We start from the raw sequence: 24,022 nt of genomic DNA, 5'->3' as shown, positions 1-24,022 counted from the left end.
GAAGGAGATTTTTAGTAGCAAATCAATCAATGAACACAAATGCTGTATGTTAATTACGAAATATTAACGTATAACGCCGCATACGCAACACTCATTCTTAAAACAATTTTTTCTTTATTATGTTTGTCTAAATTAACAGCTCTCTATTCCTATGGTGAGGTTTGAAAATAACATAATTACTAAACTGATACCTTTATATATTGATGTGTAAATTCTACATGTGTATAACAGTGTGTCTGGCTAATGTTAAAGTGTCGAAATCTCTACTAATTATGGTGTTGAAACTATTGAACTGTTAATAAAGTTGAAGTTATTGGACAAATTGGTTATCAATAACTAAACAAAATATCACATTTCTGTTATATATGGTTTAAACATTATATTATTACAAGTATATCTACATATTATCCTCTTCTTCCTCTTCTTCTTTGTTATTCATAAATCTTTATTTATTGTGTTTGAGTTGAAAACTGTTGTTGTTGTTGTTGATGATTTTGTAAATCATTTAATATTTTTTTAATAAAATCTTGATAAATTTGACAATCTTTAATTTCTAATTTCCAATATTCCATTAAGATTACAGAATGTTCTAAAGATGCAATTATCCCTTTTACATCAATCACCATATTTATTAATCCAATAATTTCCTCCATCGATTTAGGTTGTTGACTCGAAGAAGAAGAAGAAGAAGAAGAATCATTGTTCTCTTTCTGTGCTTGTTCAAGTTGTGATTTTAATATTGATTGTAATTCAACATCAGCAGTAGCTTTATAAATCATTTGTTGAATTTTTTTATAAATTAAATATTGGAAAACATTACCAATAAATAAATTTCTTATATAATACCACAGTCCAGGATGTCTATGAGTACCCAATTTAGGTATATTTAATTTTGGTATTGAAATTAAATTTGATATGAAAATTCTTAATATTCTTTGTTTAACTAATGATAAATTTTTAATAGTAATTGTTGTCGTTGGTTGTTGTTGTTGTTGTTGCTCATTATTATCATAATCATAATCATATTCAATCAATTTGGAAAAATCTTCATCAGGGAATTGTTTTTGATAAAATAATGGAGCATTGATTAAATTAAAATAATCCATTTCTAAATCACCATTGCTTTCGTTATCATTAATTAAATTGAATATTGTCGAACTTGATCTAGATTTTGAACCTGTTGCTGAACCTGTTGCTGAACCAATTGATGAATTTGGAGAATCCATAAAATTAAAATTATCAATTGCAAATGTTGATGATGATATACCAGAAGTTGTGTTTGTGTTTGTGTTTGGGTTTGGGTTTATATTCATTGAATCACCCATTACAGAAATCACTGCTTGAACTATATCAATGAATGGAATTTTATCTTGTAAAAATAAATAAACTAATGGACGGAATAAAAGTAATTTTGAAACCACCACTCTGGTTTTAATGAACATGATATTTTCTGATTGAGCTCGAACTATTAAATCTTCATCAATTAAAAAATCATCTAAATTATCAATTATTTCATCCGCATTCACAGCAGTAGCAGTAGCAGTATTATTGGTTTTATTTTCTTGTAATTGTTTTCTTTCATATTTTTTTTTCAATCGATGAAATATTTGTTCAACATTAACTTCATGCAAGACAAAATTTCGAATTTCTGGAGTCAAAGAATTAATAATTCCATTATAACGATTTAAATATTCAATAAATGATGACCAAATTGTTTTATCAGCAAAAATTTGACTATCCCATAAATGATTAAGATTATTTTCTAATGAATATATTTCATCAAACATTTCATTATCAACTTTCCGAACAGCAATTTCTGTTAAAAAATAATACCAAGAATATCTATCATTATAATATTGACTTAATCGAATAGCATTATCACTATAATTGAATTTTGATTTTAATTCATCATTTTTTGGTGATTCAGGAATTTTAGGAAAAGTTGATGGTGGATCCACTTGAGTAATGCCTGAAAGGGGAACAAATGGTGATAATTCAACATTTAACTCACATTCTAATTTTAAACAAGTCCAATATAATCGATTAATGACTTCTAATTTCAATTGAGATACTTTGGTAAGATCAGTTTTTTCAAGTAAATACATGACATTTTGACTAGCAGTTAAACATGCTCTTTGAGCAAGTATTATCGAATTTTGTTGTAAATGTAATTGACTTAAAAATAAATAATATTGAACTGATTCAATAGTATTATTTTCTAAAATAAATGAAAATACATTACAAAGTAATTGGGCATAATCTTTTAACATAAATGCAATAACATTTCTTTGTCGTGGGAAATCTGCCGGAATATCATTAAATACATTATCACCAGACAAACAACCAACTGATATTGATTTCGCTTCCTCTTGAGAATTCTTATATTTGGTAAGATTATCCAATTGTACCGGAACACTAATAATTCCCAAGGCAGAAATAATAAGTATCAATGGGATCGATTTAATTAATCGGATATATTGTTCCACAGTTAATTTCCTCTTCTCATTCAGTTGTGAATTATTATTATCATCATCATCATCAATGCAAAACACTTGTTGTACTTCTGGTGGAATGGTATTATCATCAATATATAATTCAACAAGTCTTGAAAATGACATATTTGGTAAATGCTGCAACAAAATTTGAAAAGTTTCCAAAATGTCAAAAAATTCATAACTTTCTAAAATGGGCACTTTTGTATAAGCGTTAACGAAAAATGAATTCATTATGGTTAAAAAATTATTGGATACCAATTTTTCAAGAATTTCATATTGTTTAATGGATTCAATTAATGAATTGTGACGAATAACACCGATATTTTTACTATTATCGGTATCATAATCATTTTTCAATTGTCTTTCAATATCTTCAATATCTTTTGATGATAAATTGAATGTATTTTTGAAAAAATCCCATTTGAATATTGATAAAACTGACATATCCCAAATACATTTATCAAATGTGAATTTTTTACCCTGAGCTTTTGTTAATCTCTGTGGATGTTGTTGTTGCTGTTGTTGCTGTTGTTGTGTTGGTGCAGGTGAAAATGTGGAAGACATTGATGATGGATCATCAGGTGATGGTTTATCTGTACTATTAGTTGATATAGTACCAGTGTTCGAATTACCACTTTTGATTTCTTTTAAATCTTTTAAAATAACATCTAATTTACTCAAAATATTCAATGATGCAGGATCATAACTAGAATAATCTTTTTGTTGATCATCAGTACGATAATGACAATTTAAATTCCCATTTTTGATACATGAACCACATCGAGGACGAACATTATCACATTTAATTTTCTTTAATCGACAAGTATCACAAGCTGTTAAAGCTCGTTTCCTAGGATACGTGGCTGCTACTCGAGTAGTTTGTTGCATCAGAGAATGATTTCTTTTTCTATTCTCTTTCCACTGTTCTTGACCCGGTTGTTGTACTGGTTGTTGTACTGGTTGTTGTACTGGTTGTTGTACTGGTTGTTGTACTGGTGGTGGTGGTGATGCTTGATGTTGAGGGCGTGGTTGTAGTTGTAGTTGTGGTGCTGGTGCTGGTTGAGGTATCCCTACTTGTTGTTGCAGTAATGGACGTTGTGGTGGTTGTGGAAGAGGTAAATGTGTTGTATTACCAGAAGCATGTTGTTGATGTTGTAATGGAGATCCTTGAGTTGGTTGAAACAGAACACTATTCCCACGTTGTGCTCCAACTTGATAAAAATCTAAAGAAGAAGAAGGGGTATAATAGCCAGGAGCAGGACGTTGTTGATAATAGTTTCCAGCATATTGAGGTGGTACCTGTTGCTGTTGTTGCTGCTGTTGCTGTTGCTGTTGCTGTGGTTGAACAGGTTGTGGCATAATTTGGACAGGAATTGGTGGTATTGGCTGTTGCAAATGTTGTTGCTGCTGTTGTTGAGATGATGGCGGTTGAGGTATTGGTTGCATAGGATACGGAGAATTATTCTGCATTGGAGGTTGGCTGGGAGTACTAGAGGAAGTAGATGAAGTGGCAGTTATGGAATCATTTTTCACCGGTGTACTCATAATTTTTCTTTTATGTTGATTATTTTTGCTTAACCGAATGTTGTTATTATTTAATGATTAATTATTATTATAATTGTAGAAGATGATTCGGGAGGACGGGAAATATAGTGAATGATTTCCTTTTTTTTTGTTGTTTGAATCTGTTGATGTTGTTGAAGCTTGGCTGTAACAATCAATAATTTGATTCTTTGGAAATTAAAAATTATATAAAAAAAAATTGGAATTCTCCAATAGTTTATATAATAATGATAATGATAATAATCAGTTCATCAATGAAAATAATATTAAAAAAAATACAACACAAATGAAAGTAGATAATATAAAGTATGTAGTTAGTAGTAGTAATGACTTTATTGGAAAGATAGTAAATGATACTAAATTTGGGATATTTAGAAAAACGAGTCTAAAAATTTTTCACTATCACCAACAAACAATAACACCAAGAAGAAAGAAAAGAAAAGAAAGAAAACTAAAATTATTCTTTTGGTTGCATAGAACAATAATAATAAAATAGAGTTAATTCATATTCGCTTCGCTTCGACTTGTTCAATATTGTTTTTTTCAGTTCATTACTATTGGTTACGAAACTATGCATTAAATCTCCTGTCAATTCAAGTTACAATAGCCAGCAACAACAACAACAACAACAAACAAGCAAGCAAGCAGGCAACACCCACTATTCTTATTTAACTCCTTTTACCGGATTTTTTCCCTTCCCCCCTTAGAATCAGGGTTTAACTAATTTTTAGTGTACTCCCTCACACCCACCGCTAACATATTCACATTCAGAAATATAGTTTTACACAGCTTGTTGTTACTCAGTTATGCATCTCCTTCTCCTCGTCCTGCTTCTCGGGGTATCCTAAAATGTTAGAGTAAACAAAGCAAGCAAGCTGTCCCTTGTTTTCGACGTATATGCCGACAATACGGAGGCTTTAATTGGACAACATATATGTTTGTTGTATTCTTTTTTCCCAAAAAGATCAAAAAGCTAGTGTTTTAATACAATATTACTCACATTCTCTACCGTAATTGCCGTTCAGGTTTTGAACCATTTCATAAGCTAAACAATAGTGTTTATCACCTGACAGTAAACTCCCTCTTCCCCCCACTCTCTCACTCTTTCACTTTCTCATTCGCGATAAGTTTAACTTTTTGTAAGTAAAAAAAGAAACAAGAATTTAAGGGTTTGTTCGGAGACGACAGTCCGAATTACAAGTAACTTTGAGGGATGAGCAAGATTTAACGAGTTACTTAGTGAGTGAAAACAATGGTTAGGAACAAAATGTAGAGTGGTGGTGGTGGTGATGATGGTGGTGGTGTGGTAAAACCCCGCTCCCATATGTGAATTTGAAATGAAAGAAAACATTGGAAGAGCATTTTCTTGTCTTGTCATTTGTAAAGAAAAACATTGATTATTATTCTACCAAGAATTGAAGTAAAATTGTAAAATTTTTGGTCGGCTAATTCTGATTGAATATATTTTGTGAACCATTATTGTTGTTCAGTTAGTTTTTGTTTTTAACATATTGGTTCTAATGATTGCTAAAGTTTTGAGCAACATATAGCTCTATTTTTTCTTCAATTTTTCGTAATTATTCTATTGTAATAATTATAAACAGAAACAAATCTTCATAATGGAAATTAAAATCAAAAAAAGTATTATGTTCATTTGTATGTCTTTATACAAGTAGAAGAAAAAAAAAAATAGGAGTACATTATCTTTCAGCTTAACCTACCTACATATCTTCTGGACAGTTCTCGTCTAACCTGGAGGTAATTGAGATGCATCAACAATATCAGCAGCATCAATAGACTCTTCTTCCACTTCAGTAAAACTATTCAATGGAGTTCTTGGCAATGCCATCATACCTGATCTTGCCAATTCCAAAATTCCAAATGGATGTAATAAAGTAATAAAAGAACTAACTCTTGAAGGTTTAGCACTTAATTCAACAACGACATTTCTATCGGAAATATCAACAATTTTCCCACCAAATTGTTTTGTTAAAGTAGAAATATGATCCAAATGAATATGTTTTTGTCTTAAAGCTTCACTTGGAGCTAAATTATTGGGATGATAAGCTGATTCACATGCATCAATGTCAGGAATTGATGAACCATCATCAATATGTAATTGATGAGTAGCAATTAATTCTTGGAAATATTCTGGTCCTAATAATGATACTCTAGCTAATAATAATTCTCGTTTAATAATTTCGGCATTAGTATAATCCAAAACAGCATAAACAGGTACTAAATCTTCAATTTGTCTACGAGCTTGTTCAACAACTCCATCTTGGCCTTTTAAAACAATTGTCATTCTTGATAAATCTTTAACTTCAGTATTACAAACAACTAATGAATCAATATTGAATCCACGAGCAGCCAATGTACCGGAAACTCCTGATAATACCCCAGGTTCATTTTGAACTAAACAATTTAAAACATGTTGCTTTGGTGGAGCTTTAGAAGGTACTGGGGTTTCATATAAAATCGATGAAACAGCAGTATCAGCTGACCAATTTGGGGTTTCTAATGTTGGCAATGGTGGTCGTTTTTGATTACGATGTAAAGTTTTATATGCTAATGCTGAAGTCGAACCAGAATTACTACTATTTCTAATACTAGTTCTGATGACTTGTCTAATCACACAGGGAGTTCTCCTTAACATGATAATATGAATGAAGAGTGGGTAGAATAAAGTAAGAAAAAGAAGAAGAAGAAGAAGAAATTATGGCAGAAGAAAATCAACAAAACTTTATTCATTTTTTTTTTTCACTCACTCTCTCTGTCTGTCTGCCTCTGTTCTGGACTAATGGAAACAATAAAGTGAAAAAAAGAAAAATTTATGATTCATTTTTCTAATGGTGGAGAACGACATTTTATCTCGGGCCTGAATAGGAACAGACATTTCTAATAATGTCGTGAATATTAATCAGTTGATGGAGAGATAGATAGATAGGATATAATTGTGGTGGTAGTGGTGATGGTTAATTACCATTTTTGAAAATTACTTATATAATTATTCAATCACCTAAAAATAGGTTTATAAAATTAGAAATTGATTACTGTTTATTCATTAAAACAATAATAATGGTTATATATGAAGTTAGTACGGAAAGTAGAAAGAAAAAATTGAAAGTGAAATCCTCGACATTCGGGAAAAAAAAATCCTCCCATATAATTCCATAAACTATATAAATATGACAATATTTCCTTCAACGTTCATCTCACTCTGTTATATATATATTTTTTTTTTTTGGCTTCTTTTTGAATTTACATGAAGTTTTGAAGCCGATCAAAAAGCAATGGACTTCCTGAAACAGCCTACCTATTAACATAGTTATAAGACCATATATTCTGATTATTTTCATTAAATCAATCTAATCATAATACAGTACATTGGATTTTAGTTGTTAATGTACTTGTACTATGAATTACTAATAAAAATATTACATTAATTTAGCAAACTGACTCTTTAGAAGTTGGTTGTTTTTTTTTTTTTTGAATTTAGAATTTAATTTATATAATTAATATATCTTTTGTTCATGTTATATATGTTTATACACCATTATATTTTGTAAAATTGAAGGTTTTATTTTTTTACTTCTTGATCATCTCTCAAAAAGTGTTGATACAAATTGTCAATGTTAAGTTTCAACAGTTAATGAAAGTATTGGTTTTCATCTAATTTTTGTTGATTATATAGACAGTGTTGTTTTGTTTCCCATATTATGTTGTACCTTGTCTAACTGTTGTAAGAACAACACTGCTTTCTAATTGGGAGAGTACTTTTTGTGTCACGTGCAAGCTGGAACGGAAAATAATCGCACGGCAACAGCAACAACAACAACAACGACAAAGAGATTTGAAGTTTTTGTTCTATTTTTTTCTTTTTTATTTCTTGCTTACCTCCGTCCGTCATTGCCGTCATCGTACCTCAATGCAACAGTTCTCTACTTTCAATACGAATTTCGTTCAAAGACCAGGAACATTATCAAATACTGTACCTTCTCAATTCAAACTAACTATATGATGATCATAGTCGACTTATAAATTTTAGTGAATTCCATTAATCATTCACAACAGTAAGGGTTAGCGACTTTGCAAAGACGCGATTTGACACACAGAAATAATCGAAAAAAAAAAAAAAATGAAAATTACAGAACGTGGGAGTAATAGCAACCCAATCCAAAACTTACTACAACAACAACCACCTGACTCTTATAAGCATATATAAATTTCATTCTCAATTAAAGATGTATAGTTTGTAAAACAATTGCTTTCTTGTAAGATATTAAAAGAGAATTAGTATTAGTTGGAACATTAGCTATTCTACAATGCTTGACCACTGGCCACACGTGTAAAGGAAAACAATTAATAATACAACTGCAGTGTTTATTTGTTTATTTTAATTGAAGAATAAATAAAAGAAGTTAGACTTATTAATGATTTATATTATCAATATCCCCCCTCCAAAAGGTAAGGAGATATATGAGATTAGATTAGATTAAATTAAATTAAAATTAAAATTAAAATTGAATTAGATTTACAATAATAAAGCTAAAGCGGCCAAGATTGGACCACCAACAGCAGCAGCAGCAGCAACAGAATCAGCACCACCGGTTTTAGTAATAGAAGCAGTTTCGGATTTATGTTTTTTAGATGAAGATGAAGATGGTGAAGTGGAGTTAGATTTAGTAGAAGTAGTAGTAGTAGATGAGGCACTAGTAGTAGAAGTGGTCTTTTTATCTTTCTTAGCAGTAGTGGTAGTGGTAGTACTAGAAGAAGAAGTGATGGTCTTCTTGGCAATTTCAGCATCTTGATCTTTCAAGTTAACAATAGCTGGATAATCAAATTGAGCATCTTGAACCATCAATTCATCGTCATTGATTAATCTGACTTGTTCTAAGTTGATGGCTAAAGTGGTAGTAGCAATTGAAACTAAAGTTAATAATTGGAATTTCATTTTTTGAAAAGATAAATTGAATTGAATTGAATGTAATTAACAATAAAGAAGAAAGAAAGAAAGAAAGAAAGAAAGAAAGAAAAATTATACTTGTAGATGAAAAACAGTGGGTGGGTGGATGGGGAGATGTAATTATATAAAAATTTGCCAATAGAATGTGAAAATAAAAAAAACTTCTAATACACCAAGAAGTGAAGTGAGTGAAGTGTGAGTGTGTGTAAATTAATTTAATTTAGTTTAATTTAAATTGCTTGAAAATGGAAAAAAATTGAAGTTACAAAATTGAAAAGGGATATTAGAATGAGAGATGGCCCTATTGTGAAAGAACCAACACCACAAAAACTAAAAATATAACAAAAGACCTTTCAATTTCAATTTTCATTCACGATACTAACTACTAATTCAATTATTATCAATAAACTTTTTCATTTTCAATAATTATAGTCTTCCAACAATAAAAGAAAGACTAAAAAAAAAAAAAAATTTATTATAAACTATTTCATTGACGGTTATTARGMATAAATAATAATTTTATACTTGAAACTAAATAATATATAATATACAGTTTTAATAGTATTTATTCAACAAATACAAGAGAAATAAAAATTATGCATATTGATGTGGATTTCTTACTGAATCTTACTGGTTAGTTAGTTTTTGTTTAATGTTTGAAATACACCAAGACTGTAAGAGATTTGAACTCTTTTTAATCAAAAAAACAAAACTAACCCTCCTAACAAACAATTAGTAGTTCAATCTTACCAACAATTTAAAGTTTAAACCCAACATTGGTGGTTATATTATAGTTTGTTTTTCATTTTTCAAAATAACATAACCCAGTCACGCATTTGTATCTACTAATACGCATCACAATCCAGATAACTTTATCGATTAAGCTTTTTTTTAACGATAATACGGTGTGGTTGTAGAAGTAATGTTCAACTTCGAGGAATGTCTTGATAAGAAGAAGAAGAAGAAGACCAGGAGACACAGTTATTTTTAATTAATAGTTTTATCACTTCACTTGTATCAAATGTAAGAAGGGAGGGGGGGGGGGGTTACTATTAAACATATTACTTTTATTTCTCAGTCAGTTGTAAATTCAACTAGTATAACGGCAAACCAAAAAAAAACTATAGACATGTATACGTAAAGTGTAAACATTTTTCAATATGGTTTGTTCAAAAGGTTTATAATTTCAGAATCTAGATTCGATGTAAAAAAAAATAGTGTTTAGTCTTTTATAGTTTTTTTAAAGGTCGTGTGACTTTTATTTCAAAATAAGAAATTTTTCCAAATTTTCTTTTCAGATTTTTGAGTTTAGATTATTGACTTAAAAAAAAAACCTCAATTCAATTAAGTATACTACCTAATAAGTCAAAGAATAAAATGCTTTTGAAGTCTTCTACAGCAACAATACTCAGAGTTTAAATAATTGAGTAATAATGAGCTGACTCTGTTGAAGATTTAAATTGAACATTTATTATATATTCAGAGTTTGATTTTGCTTGTGTATTTTTTTTTTGGTGAAAAATCTCACGACCGCTTGTTAATGGTATTATGAATTAGGATCATTTTCATCCTAATTTGGTAAGAAAAAAAGGAGCTCACGGTTTCTTAGAATACGAAATAATTTATTATCTATAATTGAAGTACTCCTATTATTATTATTATTATCCATTCATTCATTCATAAACGACAAGTCGTAGCGCCAGAAGAAAAACCACATTTCTTTGTTTTGTTAGTCAGTATAATCGTTACTTCCATAATTACCCACACCAAGGTTGCAAAAAAATAGATTCTATACCACATGCAACAAAGAAAACCAATCTATCCATACCTTTCTGATTATCCACACATAGAAAGTTTCCTATTCTGATTCAATAAAAACCCTAGTTTAACAAGTTATCAACAGCTAACTCCTGTATTATCTCATAGTTTGCCATGAATGACTACCCATACTGGTTGAACCTAAACATTCACTACTATCAACATTGTTGTTAGTGGTGACTGATTGATTTGTTATTGATAGACTTCTTTCAATTGTAGTTTGGTTGGTAGTTTGTGTGTTATTATAAGGGGAAGAAGGGGATTTAAAGAATAACCAATATAGATTCATTTGATGTAAAATGTGATTGTTGAAGCAAAGGGTATTCCAAGTATAAATTTGATTACAAGGGTTTGATACAACCTATATATTTATATTTAATTCTTCGTATGAAATGTGTAACAAGTATATAATTCAATTATTACGTGGCATCATTACAATGTTAATGAGTTTCAAAATTGGTGTTAACCATTATAATTATTGGTCATTTACAACGTCATTTACACAATAGGGTTTACTTGTGTTTTAACGGTTTCACTTTACTACCTTGTTCAAGAATATAAAAATCACCTTAATTCTCCGATCGGTGTTTTTTTTTTTTTTTTGCTTGTGGTTGTGGTTCAAGTTGTAGTAACAACAAATTCCGCAATATAAGTCCGACATGATTCCCAAATAGGAAATTGAATTCGCAATTTCTAAATGGCCGCAAAAAAAAAAAATGACAACTTCAATCAACACAACTTTTACGAAGTTGTCAAATTCCACATAACAAAAAAAAAAAAAATACACAATACTATTTGATCATAGTATTACTAGTTTATTTTAAGCCACACCCTCTAAATAGAATATACTGAATACTCTTGTTTTTTCTGGACTGAGGTTCTTTTAATGACCAATGTTAATTTGATAACCATAGCCATAGCCATAATATATTTCAGTATAGTAATTGTGGCTATKKAATCCCTAAATCAACATACAATATAACTTATCAAGGCATAAATGATATTGTTCGATATGGTAAACAAATGTATGAATTTAATGTTATTGGTGGTCCTTATAAGACTAATGTAAATTATTATTATGATTCTAATGGGTTATATTTTATTAAACCAAATCAACACCTACACCATGATAGTGATGACACTGATGATATGGTTGAAGTGTTAAGTCGTGATGAACTTGGATTACAATTGAATGAAATGTATAACAGTTTGTTTTTATAGAAATAAAAAATCTTGTTATATATTGGAACTATATAATAATAATAATAAAAAAAAATAAACAATATAAACAATATATATATAGTCTTAAAGAATCACTGAATTATAAATTAAGGCGGAAACAAGCAAACGTTGCCAAGAATTTATGTTGTTCTTTGAATAAAGGGTTTCTTTTTCCCCTATTATCATCACAAGCCTAAAACCAATCCCATAATAACCATGATTGGTGCACCAACGACAACGCCAAGGTGATTACTATCATTATGACCACTAGTGGAATTATGCATGGTTTTAGTAGTCAATGATGATGAATGGAAGCTTGTAGTAATACCAGTTGGGATCGGACCATCATAAGTATCAGTTCTATCAATTGGACCATTAACAACAGTAACTACATTTCTTTTAATATGTCTATAGTTTTTTGAACCATTGACAAAATCACTTAAAAATAAAGTAGCCAATAATAAAGATGATAATAATAAGTTAGTTGTGAATTGCATTATATGAATATATGTTTGTGTATGTGTACGTGTATGTGTATGTGTAGTGTTTGAAATGAGTTTGATTGTATAGAAAGATACTCTGCCAAAAAAATTCAAATTCAAATTGAAGTTTGAAATTTAAGATATATATTTATATACTGTTTGATTAACATGATTTTTGATAAATGTGATTTCAACATAGGTGATCTTTATAGAGAAACAGTATAATGAATTAGTAGTGGTTATATAAACCAACGGTGTTTACGTGAAAAAAATAAATAAAATAAACAGCAAAAACTCATGTTGGAATTTCTTTAAATCTAAGAATTATAGATTGAGTAAAAGGCTTTTCCTGCTTTGCTTTGTGTAGTTAGAGAACGGCTTTATTTATCAGTCTGTCACAGTTTATTCCATTGAGTAAACGTAGATAGGACTTTTATCCAGGAACTGCAAAAAAAAAAAAAAAAAAAAATCGCGAATTGATTCAAATCGGGATTATTATTATTATTATTATTTTTTTTTTTCTTCCCGTTTAATTCCGTTTTTCAAAAAAAGCCGTTCATTTCAATACAATTCAAATTTTGTAAATTCATTGCGTGTTGTCGTATCACACAATACTAATTTGAGATTCCAAAATGAAAGAAAAAATAAGTTAGACACCCGTGTAGTTCGGATTGAATTATGAAATTGGTTTTGTATTAACGATGATGAGGCAAGGATGAGTACTCCTTTCTACGACAAACACCATCGCCATTAGTAAGCAAATATGAATTTATTTGAGGGCAATATTTATTAGTATACTATGACAGAGTGACAATTATATGATTTACTAAATTAATTGCTTAAACTCTATAATCCTACTATGTTCTCAAATAGAGGACAAAGCTTAGTTCCATCTCTTGTTTATTCTTTTGGTTCAATACGCAATAATGATAGTATCTATATTATGTCTCTAATATTTGAACTATATTATAATCTTGTATTTTTCCTAGTTATTTATATAAAATCTATAAAAGTAGTAGATGACAAGCAAATTAAAGAGTATAAAAATACCCAGTCTTAGTGGCATGCCAATCCTCTGTAATCCAGTTACGGAGGTTGAAGTATTTTCCCATTAGAATAGACCTAATACCAATCCCATTACAGCTATTATTGGTGCGCCAGTAACAATTTGTAGTTGATTCCCATTATTATGAGCACTAACGGTGCTATTTGCAGTTTCAGCAGTCATTGATGATTGGAATCTTGTTGCACTATCAGTTTGAGGCACGCCATAATGGGTTACAGTCCTATCAACGGGATCATCAGCAGCAGTTACAGCATTTCGTTTGATGTTAGCAGTATTAGCTATCAAAGTGTGTGAATTGATTAGTCCATTAGTAGATTCACTTAATAACAAAGTGGTCAACAATAAAAATGACAAACAATTTGTTGTAAATTTCATTATATATGAATGTGTAGAATACTTTCAAGTATATTTTGTTTTATTGAAGAGAAAATCTCCCTAAAAATCAAATGGAAACTGGGATATTGAAACATATTTATATGCTTTTTGACCAGTATGGATTTGAAAAAGTGTGATTCTGACATATGTGCTACTTATGAATTAAAAACCAAATAAAATACCTTGGTTCGTAGTGTAATATCAACGTTAGTCATTACTCATTGGTGTTTACGAAAAAACAAACAAAACACAACAAAACAAAACAAAACAAAACAGAATATGACAGAGCAGATTAGAACAGACTACATTTTTTTTTCTATCAACAACTATAAATTCATACAGGAGTTTTGTTTTTTGTTAGTTAATTGATAGAAAAACTCCTGTTTCCATTTTGATAAGATCCAATTATTTTATTAGTCATAATGTATATATTTTTAAAGAAACCAAAAACATGACAAGTATCACAAAAGTAAAGAATACTCGGAGATTCATCCAAATTAGGAAGTTTTTGTTTATCTCCGTCGCTAAAGCCGCGCGTTCTTTTCTCCTCCTCCTTTTTTTATTATTCTATGAATCTATCAATTCAAAGCTCGTGCCGTATCTTAATACTAATTTAGATATCAATGTTGCTAGAACTGAATCTGGGTATATTTTTTGTTAATTTCGGTCCGATTTAGCTATTTGCTATGGTATTAAGTTCCCCATTTGCGACGGTGGCAATTGTTTTCTAGAACAACCAATGAGTAGAGGACATTCAATTCAATTGATATTCTATTTGAATCTACATTTTTCAATTATTAACAAGTAGTTATTGATTAAAATATATAACTTAATGTACAGAGAAGAGGACATAAACATACTTTATCTTACATTGCAAGTAAACTTACAATTGCAAATAAAAAACAACCTAATAATAATTTCCATTGAATATTAGTACTACCAGTAGCACCAGTAATAGTATTAGAACTTGCCATTGACATCTTGGTGGTTGACAATGTTGTTGCTGTTGTTGTATTGTTTACTGATAATGGTGAAATATTGGAATAAGGATCAAATTGAGATGTAGCACCTATTGGAGCACCTTTAGGTTGTTGATCATCATCATTAGCAATACCAACACCTCTTTCATCAATTGCAATTGCTTTGATTTGAGTAAATAAAACTTGTAAAATGGTGATAATTGCAATTGATTTCATATTGTTATGTTTTTGGAATAATTAGTATAGTATAGAAACACTTTCTTTATGATTGTTATAACGAATGAAAATTGAAGAAAAGAAAAAGAAAAATGAATGAATCGTTATTACTGAATAATTAATCGGATTTATACTTCTATTTATATACTTGTTTACTTTTGGCTGGTGTCAATGCTGTATATAGCATTTCGATGGCAAAATGCAACCAGGGAGGTCTTTTTTTTTTAAGTGGCTGACAATTTGAAAACTACTCCAACTTTTTGGTGTTATTGTTTACTGTTTTAAGAATGTCAATCAATATACCTCTTCTTCCCCCACAAGATAGAATTGGAGCCTTTAGGATGTGGGTATTTATATAATTTGAATAGTAATATTAATAGACATTGGAACTTTGCAAGTATTAAATATATGAAAACATCAAGTAGTAGTATATGTGTTGTTACCAAAGAAGCTTATTTTGATTATACGTGCCATTTGATAATTAGAAAATCAGTGGGTTTCAATTGTAGTTAACAGATCTTCTAGTCAGAGTAGATAAGTAGTATAGTTTCCTTCTTATTACATATTTCACATAATTATGACTCAAGCAATAATAATAATAATAAAGCTAATATGTAAACAGTATGAATCATTTTTGTTAGTATTTGATCAATTTGTAAACAGAAGGAAAAATATTGCAACTACTGTGAAGGGGGCGGCGGCGGAATTTATTAATTTATAGAAGCCGGGAATTTCCCAAATAATTGCTAGTGTTTAATTTCATTCAAATAGTTATCAAACCTAATCTCTATCAATTAGCCTTCATTTAATTCAGTAAACAAGTATGACTATGTTACATGTCAAAATTGGAAAATAATCTGCCATGCTTATGTAATCGGTATTTTTATTATATGCAGTCTCAACGAGTATTATTTAGACGAGGAGGACCGCCTCCACCTCCACCACTCGCCTCGCCTCGTAGTATTTTTGTGTGCTCTTTGTGAAATGTTTTTCTTCAACTATAAACAATTGTTCAATTCTTACAACCAACTCAACTCACAAGACCCTTTATTCTTTTCTACAATCACGACCACAACTATATATATATATATATATATATATACTGAACAATAGAACTTAAGGGTATAAACTTTTATGATAACTACTTAGTCATTTTCTTCCTCGACATTTTCCCTCTATTAGAATTGTCCCTCCCAAATATACTAATGACGAAAAAAGGACACGAATACATTCAATTATCAACATTTTCAGAACACGAAAATGAACATGAACCTGAATCAAGTTCAACTACATCATCACCTCCACCACCAGGTATACGTCAATATGAAAAACAACATGAATGGAATTTCACAGATTTACAATTACAATTTGTCCTTTTACGATTAGGTGTAATTAGTGATGAAGTTTATCATAATCAGAATTTTTCACTCCTGGACCCTGATATTCATATTTCCAAAGAAGTAGAATATATGATTAATAAAATTGATCAATTATCTATATCAGAAGCAATTGAAATTATTCGTGATGCATTAGCGGATCATAACGGGGATGTTAATTTCTTAATTGAAGATTATCAATTATTAGAAAGATTAATTAGTCAAATCCCCAACAATATTGAATCTCAAGAAAATAACCAAAACGTCGAGACAAATCTCGATGAACTACCTGAAATGAAATATCCAATGCAATCAACATTTAAAAACAAGACTTACTTAACTATCATTGATTGGTCATTACAAATTCGATTAGAAGCAGCATTAATTCATTATCATTCACCATATCCGGAAATACGAGCCATTACAGATCCATTTGATGATCCAAATACTCCTGTGGAAACATTTCGAGCTTATTTCATTGCATTGTTTTGGACATTTATTGGATCGTTAATTAACAGTTTTTTCTATCATAGAATGCCTGGTATATCATTAGGTACTCATACTATACAAATTTTGTTATTACCTAGTGGGAAACTTTGGGAAAAATTAATCCCATTAAATAAAACTATTACTATTAATAATACAAAAATCAATTTAAATCCTGGACCATGGAATTTTAAAGAAATGATGTTGAGTACAATAATTTATCTGTGTTCCGCTTCAACTCCATATCTGATCAATAATATATTTGTGATGAAATTAGATCGATTTTATGGATTAAAATGGGTTAATTGGATTTTCCAAATTTTATTCACCGTATCTACTCAATTACTTGGTTTCAGTTTTGCCATGATTATGAAAAAAGTTTGTGTTTATCCCAGTAAGGCAATTTGGCCAACAATCTTACCAACAATAGCTTTAAATAGAGCATTAATGAATCAAGATAATGCTTCGAACAATAGCATTGTTCATGGTTGGAAAATATCTCCTTATTCATTTTTCTTGGTGACTTTCACTCTTAGTTTCATATATAATTGGATCCCTAGTTATTTTTTCAAAGCATTATCATTATTTAATTGGCCAACTTGGTTTAATCCTAACCTGATTCATTTAGTTAATATCACAGGGTCGAATGTTGGATTGGGATTCAATCCAATCCCATCATTTGATTGGAATGTTATTGGTGGTTCAAGTATGGTGATTCCATTTTATACATTTGTGAATCGTTATTTAGGAACATTCTTGGGATTTATTATAATTTTAATTGTTTATTATACGAATAATAATTGGACAGCTTATTTACCAATTAATTCTAATCGATTATTTAACAACAAGGCTCAATTATATAATGTTCATGATATCCTTAATGATGATAATAAACTTTTTGATAATGAAAAATATCAACAAATTGGTCCACCGTATTTTTCTGCAGCAAATTTGGTGATTTATGGTGCTTATTTTTGTCTTTATCCATTTGCTATATTATATCATGGGTTAACCGAATGGAATTCTATGAAAACAAGTTTTATTAATGTTTGGACTTCAATAGTTGATGCCTTTAAACTGGAGTCGGAGATGGGCGTAAGCGTTGAATCAAATGATGATAATAACCTTCTGTTGCATCGACAATATGGTAGATATGCTAATGATCCACATTGTAAAATGATGGCTCATTATCCTGATGTACCCGATTGGTGGTTTATAACCATTTTGGTGGTAAGTACCCTGTTTGCTATAGCTGCAGTATGGTTTTACCCGGTTGAAACCCCAATATGGGGGATTTTTTTCACTATTGCCATTAATTTCATTTTTTTAATTCCCTTAACATCAATTGCATCCGTCACGGGGTTTTCATTTGGATTAAATGTTCTTGTTGAATTAATTGTCGGGTATGCTATACCTAATTCTGGAATTGCATTAATTACATTAAAAGCCTATGGATATAATATTGATAGTCAAGCAAGCAATTATATTACTGATCAAAAATTGGCTCATTATGCGAAAATCCCACCACGAGCAATTTTTAAAGGTCAATTATTATCCACTTTATTAAATATTATAATTTCATTAAGTGTTGCTAATTGGCAATTAAATAATGTGGAAAATATTTGTGATCCTCATCAAAAGGATAATTTTAAATGTCCTGGAGCTAATACATATTTTTATTCAAGTATTCAATATGGAGAAATTGGTCCAGCAAAAGTTTTTGGAGGATTATATCCAATTTTAAAATGGTGTTTCCTTTTGGGGGTATTATTAGTTTTCCCCTGTGTTTGGTTGAAAAGAAATGGTCCAACAAAAATATTCCAACGTTATTTTCAACCAACAATTATAATTGGTGGGATGTTAGATTTTGCTCCTTATAATTTACTGTATTTTACTGGTGGCTTATATATATCTTATATTTTCATGTTTTATATTAAAAAAAATTATTTACTTTGGTGGGAAAAATATAATTATATTTTAACTAGTGCTTTATCAGCTGGTGTTGCTTTTAGTGCTTTAATAATTTTTTTCACCGTTCAATATCATCCTCATCCATTACATTGGTGGGGGAATTCAATTGGTCAACAAGGTATTGAAGGTGGTGAAATTTCACCAATTTGGAAAAATATCGATACTGCTCCTGATGGTTATATTGGTTTAAGAAAAGGTCATTTCCCATAGGGTTTCCGCCCCTCCCCCCTTATTGACTTAATTATTTTGCATTAATGATATCACGACAAATATTTAGTAATTCTGTGGTGGTTGTTAATAAGTCATTTGAATCTTGTTCAATGATTTTAATAATTGACACAGCAACAAATTTAAGATTATTTTGGAAAATTTTGATTTCCCAATTAGGATTATTATGATTATTATTATTATTATCTTGTAGTTTTGAATCTTCTAATAATGATATGAATTGATTTAATAAATTTTCTAACGGATGAAAATAATTTTTCACTAATAATTCATCAACGACATCATTATTATTAACTATTAACTCTCCATTTAATATTTGTTGATTAACTATAGCAATAGTTTTCAATTGTTCAAGAACATTAGTAGTATTGACTCCATGTACTAAACTTTTCAATAATTCCATAAACATTTCTTTAGTATATCTTCTCCCCTGCTGTAAAAGTAAATATTTAATATCCAAAATATCGTTGCTATTATGATCTTTATCAAGATTTTGAAATATATATTCAAGCACTTTATATGGTGGTGAATCTTTGTGTTTCGTCAATTTAATCAATTTTTTAATAAATTTTAAATATAAAATCAATATTTCTCGATAATATTTCCCATTATCAATAATAATTTTTGTAAATTTTAATAAATAATCTTCCAGTATGGTCAAAATTTTATTCGCTATGGTTTCATTCATTAAATTATTCCACATATGAATTGATTGAATTTGTACAACATCAGTGATTTTATTAATTTCAAAATATAATGAAATTAATTTATCTATCGTTAATGGTATACTCCTCCTCCCTGTCCCTGTCCCTGTCCCTGTGGATGTAGAGGTAGTTGGCGTTGTCAGTTTATCAAATAAAATAGTTAAGGCTTTTTCCATTGATGATTTATCATGAATGAAATTTCCTATAGTTATACAACAACAAGAAAACACATACGGATCATTAGTCGACTGTAATTGATCTATTGAAATATTTAATGCTGATTCCTGCTCAATCATAGTGGTATTATTGTCATCATAAATTGGAGCTAAATCACTAGCAAGCACAAATAATTTCCTTTTAATTAATATTGATTCATTAGTATCATATAATTCAATTTGTTGTAAAATTTTTTTATATAATTCATTAGATGGTTTATTTAATGATAATAAATTAATTATGATTAATGCAGTTTCCTCATCTAGATCATTTATAGGGATATCTAATAATATTTTCCCACTTAAAAATGTTCTATCAGTTTCAGTCAATAAATTGGAGCTTGATAAGCTTGATGAGCTTGATGAGCTTGAGGATAATAATTCATATAAAAATTCCCCAATGTCACCTATATTATCTTCATTAATCAAAGGATATATTTCCCATTGGATTTTCAATGAATTGAAAAATTCTAAATATTGAGATTTATGATCAGTATCATAAATGAATTGATTTAATAATATAAAAATAAATTCAATAATACGATCAGAATGATGATCAATTTTATTCATATAGTTATCTAAATGTATCTTTATAATTGACCAAAACTCATTAACTATAATATCAATATCAAACTCACCTCCCTTTTCTTTATCTTTGTGTGAGTCTTTTTTATTGTTTATTTCTGACAATTTTGGAGTTAAATTGGTGAAAAAATCTCGATTCAAATCATTATTGGCTAATATATTAATTATTACTCTTAATGTTTCTAATTGTAATTTATTCATTAATAATTGATTTTGATTTTGATTTTGATTTTGATTTGTTAATAATGATAAAATTTGATTGAATCGAGGTAAAAGTATTGATAATTTATCATGAATGATAATTCTATTTGTGCCATCTCTTAATAAATCTCCTAATTCATGTAAAGAATTGATAGTATCTTCAGATAATGATGATGGCTCTATTATGTTTTGAATTAGTTCATCCATTGAATCGGTGTGTTGGTATTGTTTAAAGATAAAAGTGGCTAATAAGTATATGGATCATTTACGAAGTATCACTATGAAAAAAAAAAATTAGTTACCAACCGTGTTTGAAATATGTGCTATTGTACACGACAAGAAATTTTGCATCATTAAGGCATGCTATGACTGGAAATATATGCCCAGCCAAGTTTAAAACTTAAAGCTTCTTGAATGTTATCTGTGGTAATTTTATTGTTATACTCTGTATCTTTCTACTTTTTATTTATCAAGTTATGAATAACTAATGTGATTAGATGGGTTGTAACAGTAAGTGGTACAAGAGTAAACTTGCTATGTGTCAAGAATTAAAGCTAGCTCTTTAATATTGTGGTATAGAAGTCTATTATTAGAATTGAAAAAGCGTTTTAGCTAATGAACATCATCAATCAGACTGGTTATATGACAGTATTTATTGTCAAGTAACCTGCAGTGGTTTCGTAATAATGACACCAATAACAACAAAAACATACATTAAATCAATTTTAAAAATCTAAATCTATACAATAACTTAATTTCTTTTTAAATACCTGTTTTAATTTTTTTGGAATTCCACTTTTTGTTTTTAATATATATATATATATATATCCCGTAGCATTTTGTTAAAAATACAATCGACTCTTTAAACCATTTACCTAAAGAAAACCCTCATCTTTTACTATGGTAAACTTTTTAGTTCTTATTCTATAAATTTTTCACCATTCTTTAATCCTAATATATATCTTACATCAATAGCAAGACTTAAACTTTTCAATAATGGTAATAAATTCAATAAATCTTTATCACTTTGATCATTAATCCATCCTTCTATAGAAATAGCATTTTCCTCGTGTAAAGCATAACTAATTGGTGAATTATCTAAAATCATTACATGTTTTAAATCTTCATCTTTAATGAATTTTGAAAGGTCTTTAATATATCCAACTCCTGATCTATAAGTACAATCATTTCTATAATATCGTTTAGTGAAAATTTTCGTCTGATTGGTTGTGGTTTTTGTAGTTGATTTGGTTGTAGCAGAACCATTTGAACTACGTTTATTTTGTCGATCAAGAATTTCAGTTTCTAACCAATCGATTATCGGATCAGCATATTCTTTAACACTAGCAGTGAATATTTGTAATTCAAACCATTGAGAAGTTTCTTGAAGAAAATAATCACAATAAGGTCGTTTATAAACATAATATAACGACGATATACTGTTTAATTTTATTTCTATCATTTTCGAAGCAGTTGCAGGATTAAATGAACGGGGGGATCCTCTAGATAATGAATGAATTAAAGTTTCATCTAAATCAAGAATTAATATTTTCTTTCTTCGCCTCTTTTCGGGATTTCTTGATAAGGGGAATAATCGTTGGGGTGGAGGAATCATATATTTAGAAAATGATGTTGGGGATTTCATTGTATTGGAAATGAAATTGTTATGTTTTATCTGTTCAGTTTTTTTATCGTAACATTCGTCAAGGCTAGGTAATTCTGCTTCTTGTGGTGTTGGTTTGTTAGTGGTGGTGGTAGTGGTGGTTGCGGTGGTCTTTGTATTTGCTCGTGTAACAAATGGATCATTGATTTCTTCAGGGATAATTGCTGGAGATATTTGTGATTCATCTTCAGTTTTTAAAGTATAACTAGTGGATCCAAGTTGTTGAGTAGTATATCTAATGGGGAAAGTGATTATATAATATGCATATAAAATTGGTTTTATAATTAAATTGTTAGGTAAAAAAATCACACACCGTAGAATGAAAATGATAATAAAAAATAATATTGATTGTTGATCTTGGTGGGTTTGCAGTCGAAATTGTTCATCGTGATGTGATTTTGCTGAATCAATATCTAGCTTTTTCTTTTCTTCAATTAAGTTTATTGAATCTTCGTCGTCGTCTTCCGCTTCCTCTTCTTCTTCTTCGTCTACTTCTTCTTCTTCTTCTTCTTCTTCGTTGTTGTCCTCTTCTTCTATTTCGACTTGTTGTGTATGTTTTTCCGACAATGAATCTTTCGAATCGGTCAACGACTTATCAGTTTGTAATTTTATCGGCACTAAGGTTTTTTGTCTATCATCTTCTCCTTCCTCTTCTTCTTCTTCTGGTATATCATTTATTTGCAGTATCACTGAATCGTCAAAAGTACTATTGGGATAGAATTTGTCAAATGAATTGACTAATGATTTGATTGAATTCATAATGAGTAGTTCAATAAATCATAAATTGGATGTAATTATGATGTGTTTTAAATATGCAACGTGCTGAGTTCTGTATGAAGTATGTTGTGAATTGGTCTTCTTGCTGTTTCTTGTTTCGTTTTAAATTCTTTTATTACTACTTTCCTTGGAGTATGAATTCCTTCTTAATGCTGTTGAATCAATTATTTAACTTATTATTAATATATGAATTGTTGAAGATATTTTGAATTGGTTGGAAGAAAAGGAAAAAGAAAAAAAAAAAATCTAAATTGCTTTTTGATCCAAAAGTAGTAGTGGTAGTTGTAGTAGTTTGGTGAGTAGATTCTAATCAGTTAACTTATAATTGAATAAGCTAAATATAACAATAAATAGAAGAGAATGGAAATGCAAAATGCAGAATGGAAATGAAAGATGTAATTGGAAAAGAATGAATGAAATGCAATAATGAACAAAAATTATTTATAAAATATGTGTGTGTGTGTGTGGGTGGGTGGGTCTATTAATATATATATATAAATTATACCTTGCATCATCTTTTAAGCTCTGTGTGTGTGTGTGTATTTTTTCCCATTTTTAGTTAATACTTTTAAAGAAGCTTCTCATTCTCATAGTCATAGCCATATCCAACCAATACTAACTAACTAACAATAAC

General features: G+C 29.3%; 7 protein-coding genes across 7 annotated transcripts; 1 reads left to right on the top strand and 6 right to left on the bottom strand. All coding sequences in view use genetic code 12, as the record gives it.

Annotated features, from left to right (window-relative positions):
• Nucleotides 1-449: 449 nt before the first annotated feature.
• ZCF27 (Zcf27p) lies at nucleotides 450-4,040 on the bottom strand (the record flags this gene model as incomplete). Its single annotated transcript, XM_717627.2, has 1 exon — nucleotides 450-4,040. The coding sequence occupies one exon, from the start codon at nucleotides 4,038-4,040 to the stop codon at nucleotides 450-452; it is 3,591 nt and encodes a 1,196-aa protein (XP_722720.2).
• Nucleotides 4,041-5,805: 1,765 nt separating this feature from the next.
• Nucleotides 5,806-6,714, bottom strand: ILV6 (acetolactate synthase regulatory subunit; the record flags this gene model as incomplete). Its single annotated transcript, XM_717628.2, has 1 exon — nucleotides 5,806-6,714. The coding sequence occupies one exon, from the start codon at nucleotides 6,712-6,714 to the stop codon at nucleotides 5,806-5,808; it is 909 nt and encodes a 302-aa protein (XP_722721.2).
• A 1,878-nt stretch (nucleotides 6,715-8,592) lies between these two features.
• Nucleotides 8,593-9,012, bottom strand: PGA53 (Pga53p; the record flags this gene model as incomplete). The annotated part of the gene is made up of 1 exon (XM_717629.2): nucleotides 8,593-9,012. The coding sequence occupies one exon, from the start codon at nucleotides 9,010-9,012 to the stop codon at nucleotides 8,593-8,595; it is 420 nt and encodes a 139-aa protein (XP_722722.2).
• Nucleotides 9,013-13,656: 4,644 nt separating this feature from the next.
• Nucleotides 13,657-13,986, bottom strand: CAALFM_C401340WA (uncharacterized protein; the record flags this gene model as incomplete). Its single annotated transcript, XM_717631.2, has 1 exon — nucleotides 13,657-13,986. The coding sequence occupies one exon, from the start codon at nucleotides 13,984-13,986 to the stop codon at nucleotides 13,657-13,659; it is 330 nt and encodes a 109-aa protein (XP_722724.2).
• Nucleotides 13,987-16,387: 2,401 nt separating this feature from the next.
• On the top strand, nucleotides 16,388-19,225 carry OPT6 (Opt6p; the record flags this gene model as incomplete). The annotated part of the gene is made up of 1 exon (XM_717633.2): nucleotides 16,388-19,225. One exon carries the CDS (start codon nucleotides 16,388-16,390, stop codon nucleotides 19,223-19,225), a length of 2,838 nt encoding a protein of 945 aa, XP_722726.2.
• A 31-nt stretch (nucleotides 19,226-19,256) lies between these two features.
• CAALFM_C401310WA (uncharacterized protein) lies at nucleotides 19,257-21,155 on the bottom strand (the record flags this gene model as incomplete). Its single annotated transcript, XM_717634.2, has 1 exon — nucleotides 19,257-21,155. One exon carries the CDS (start codon nucleotides 21,153-21,155, stop codon nucleotides 19,257-19,259), a length of 1,899 nt encoding a protein of 632 aa, XP_722727.2.
• A 712-nt stretch (nucleotides 21,156-21,867) lies between these two features.
• Nucleotides 21,868-23,370, bottom strand: CAALFM_C401300WA (Nem1-Spo7 phosphatase catalytic subunit; the record flags this gene model as incomplete). Its single annotated transcript, XM_717635.2, has 1 exon — nucleotides 21,868-23,370. One exon carries the CDS (start codon nucleotides 23,368-23,370, stop codon nucleotides 21,868-21,870), a length of 1,503 nt encoding a protein of 500 aa, XP_722728.2.
• Nucleotides 23,371-24,022: the final 652 nt, after the last annotated feature.

The sequence above is a fragment of the Candida albicans genome, chromosome 4 (assembly GCF_000182965.3).
Source record: "Candida albicans SC5314 chromosome 4, complete sequence".
Classification (NCBI taxonomy): domain Eukaryota; kingdom Fungi; phylum Ascomycota; class Pichiomycetes; order Serinales; family Debaryomycetaceae; genus Candida; species Candida albicans.
The sequence above is the reverse complement of the archived record's forward strand: the minus strand, read 5'-3'. Positions and strand labels throughout refer to the sequence as shown.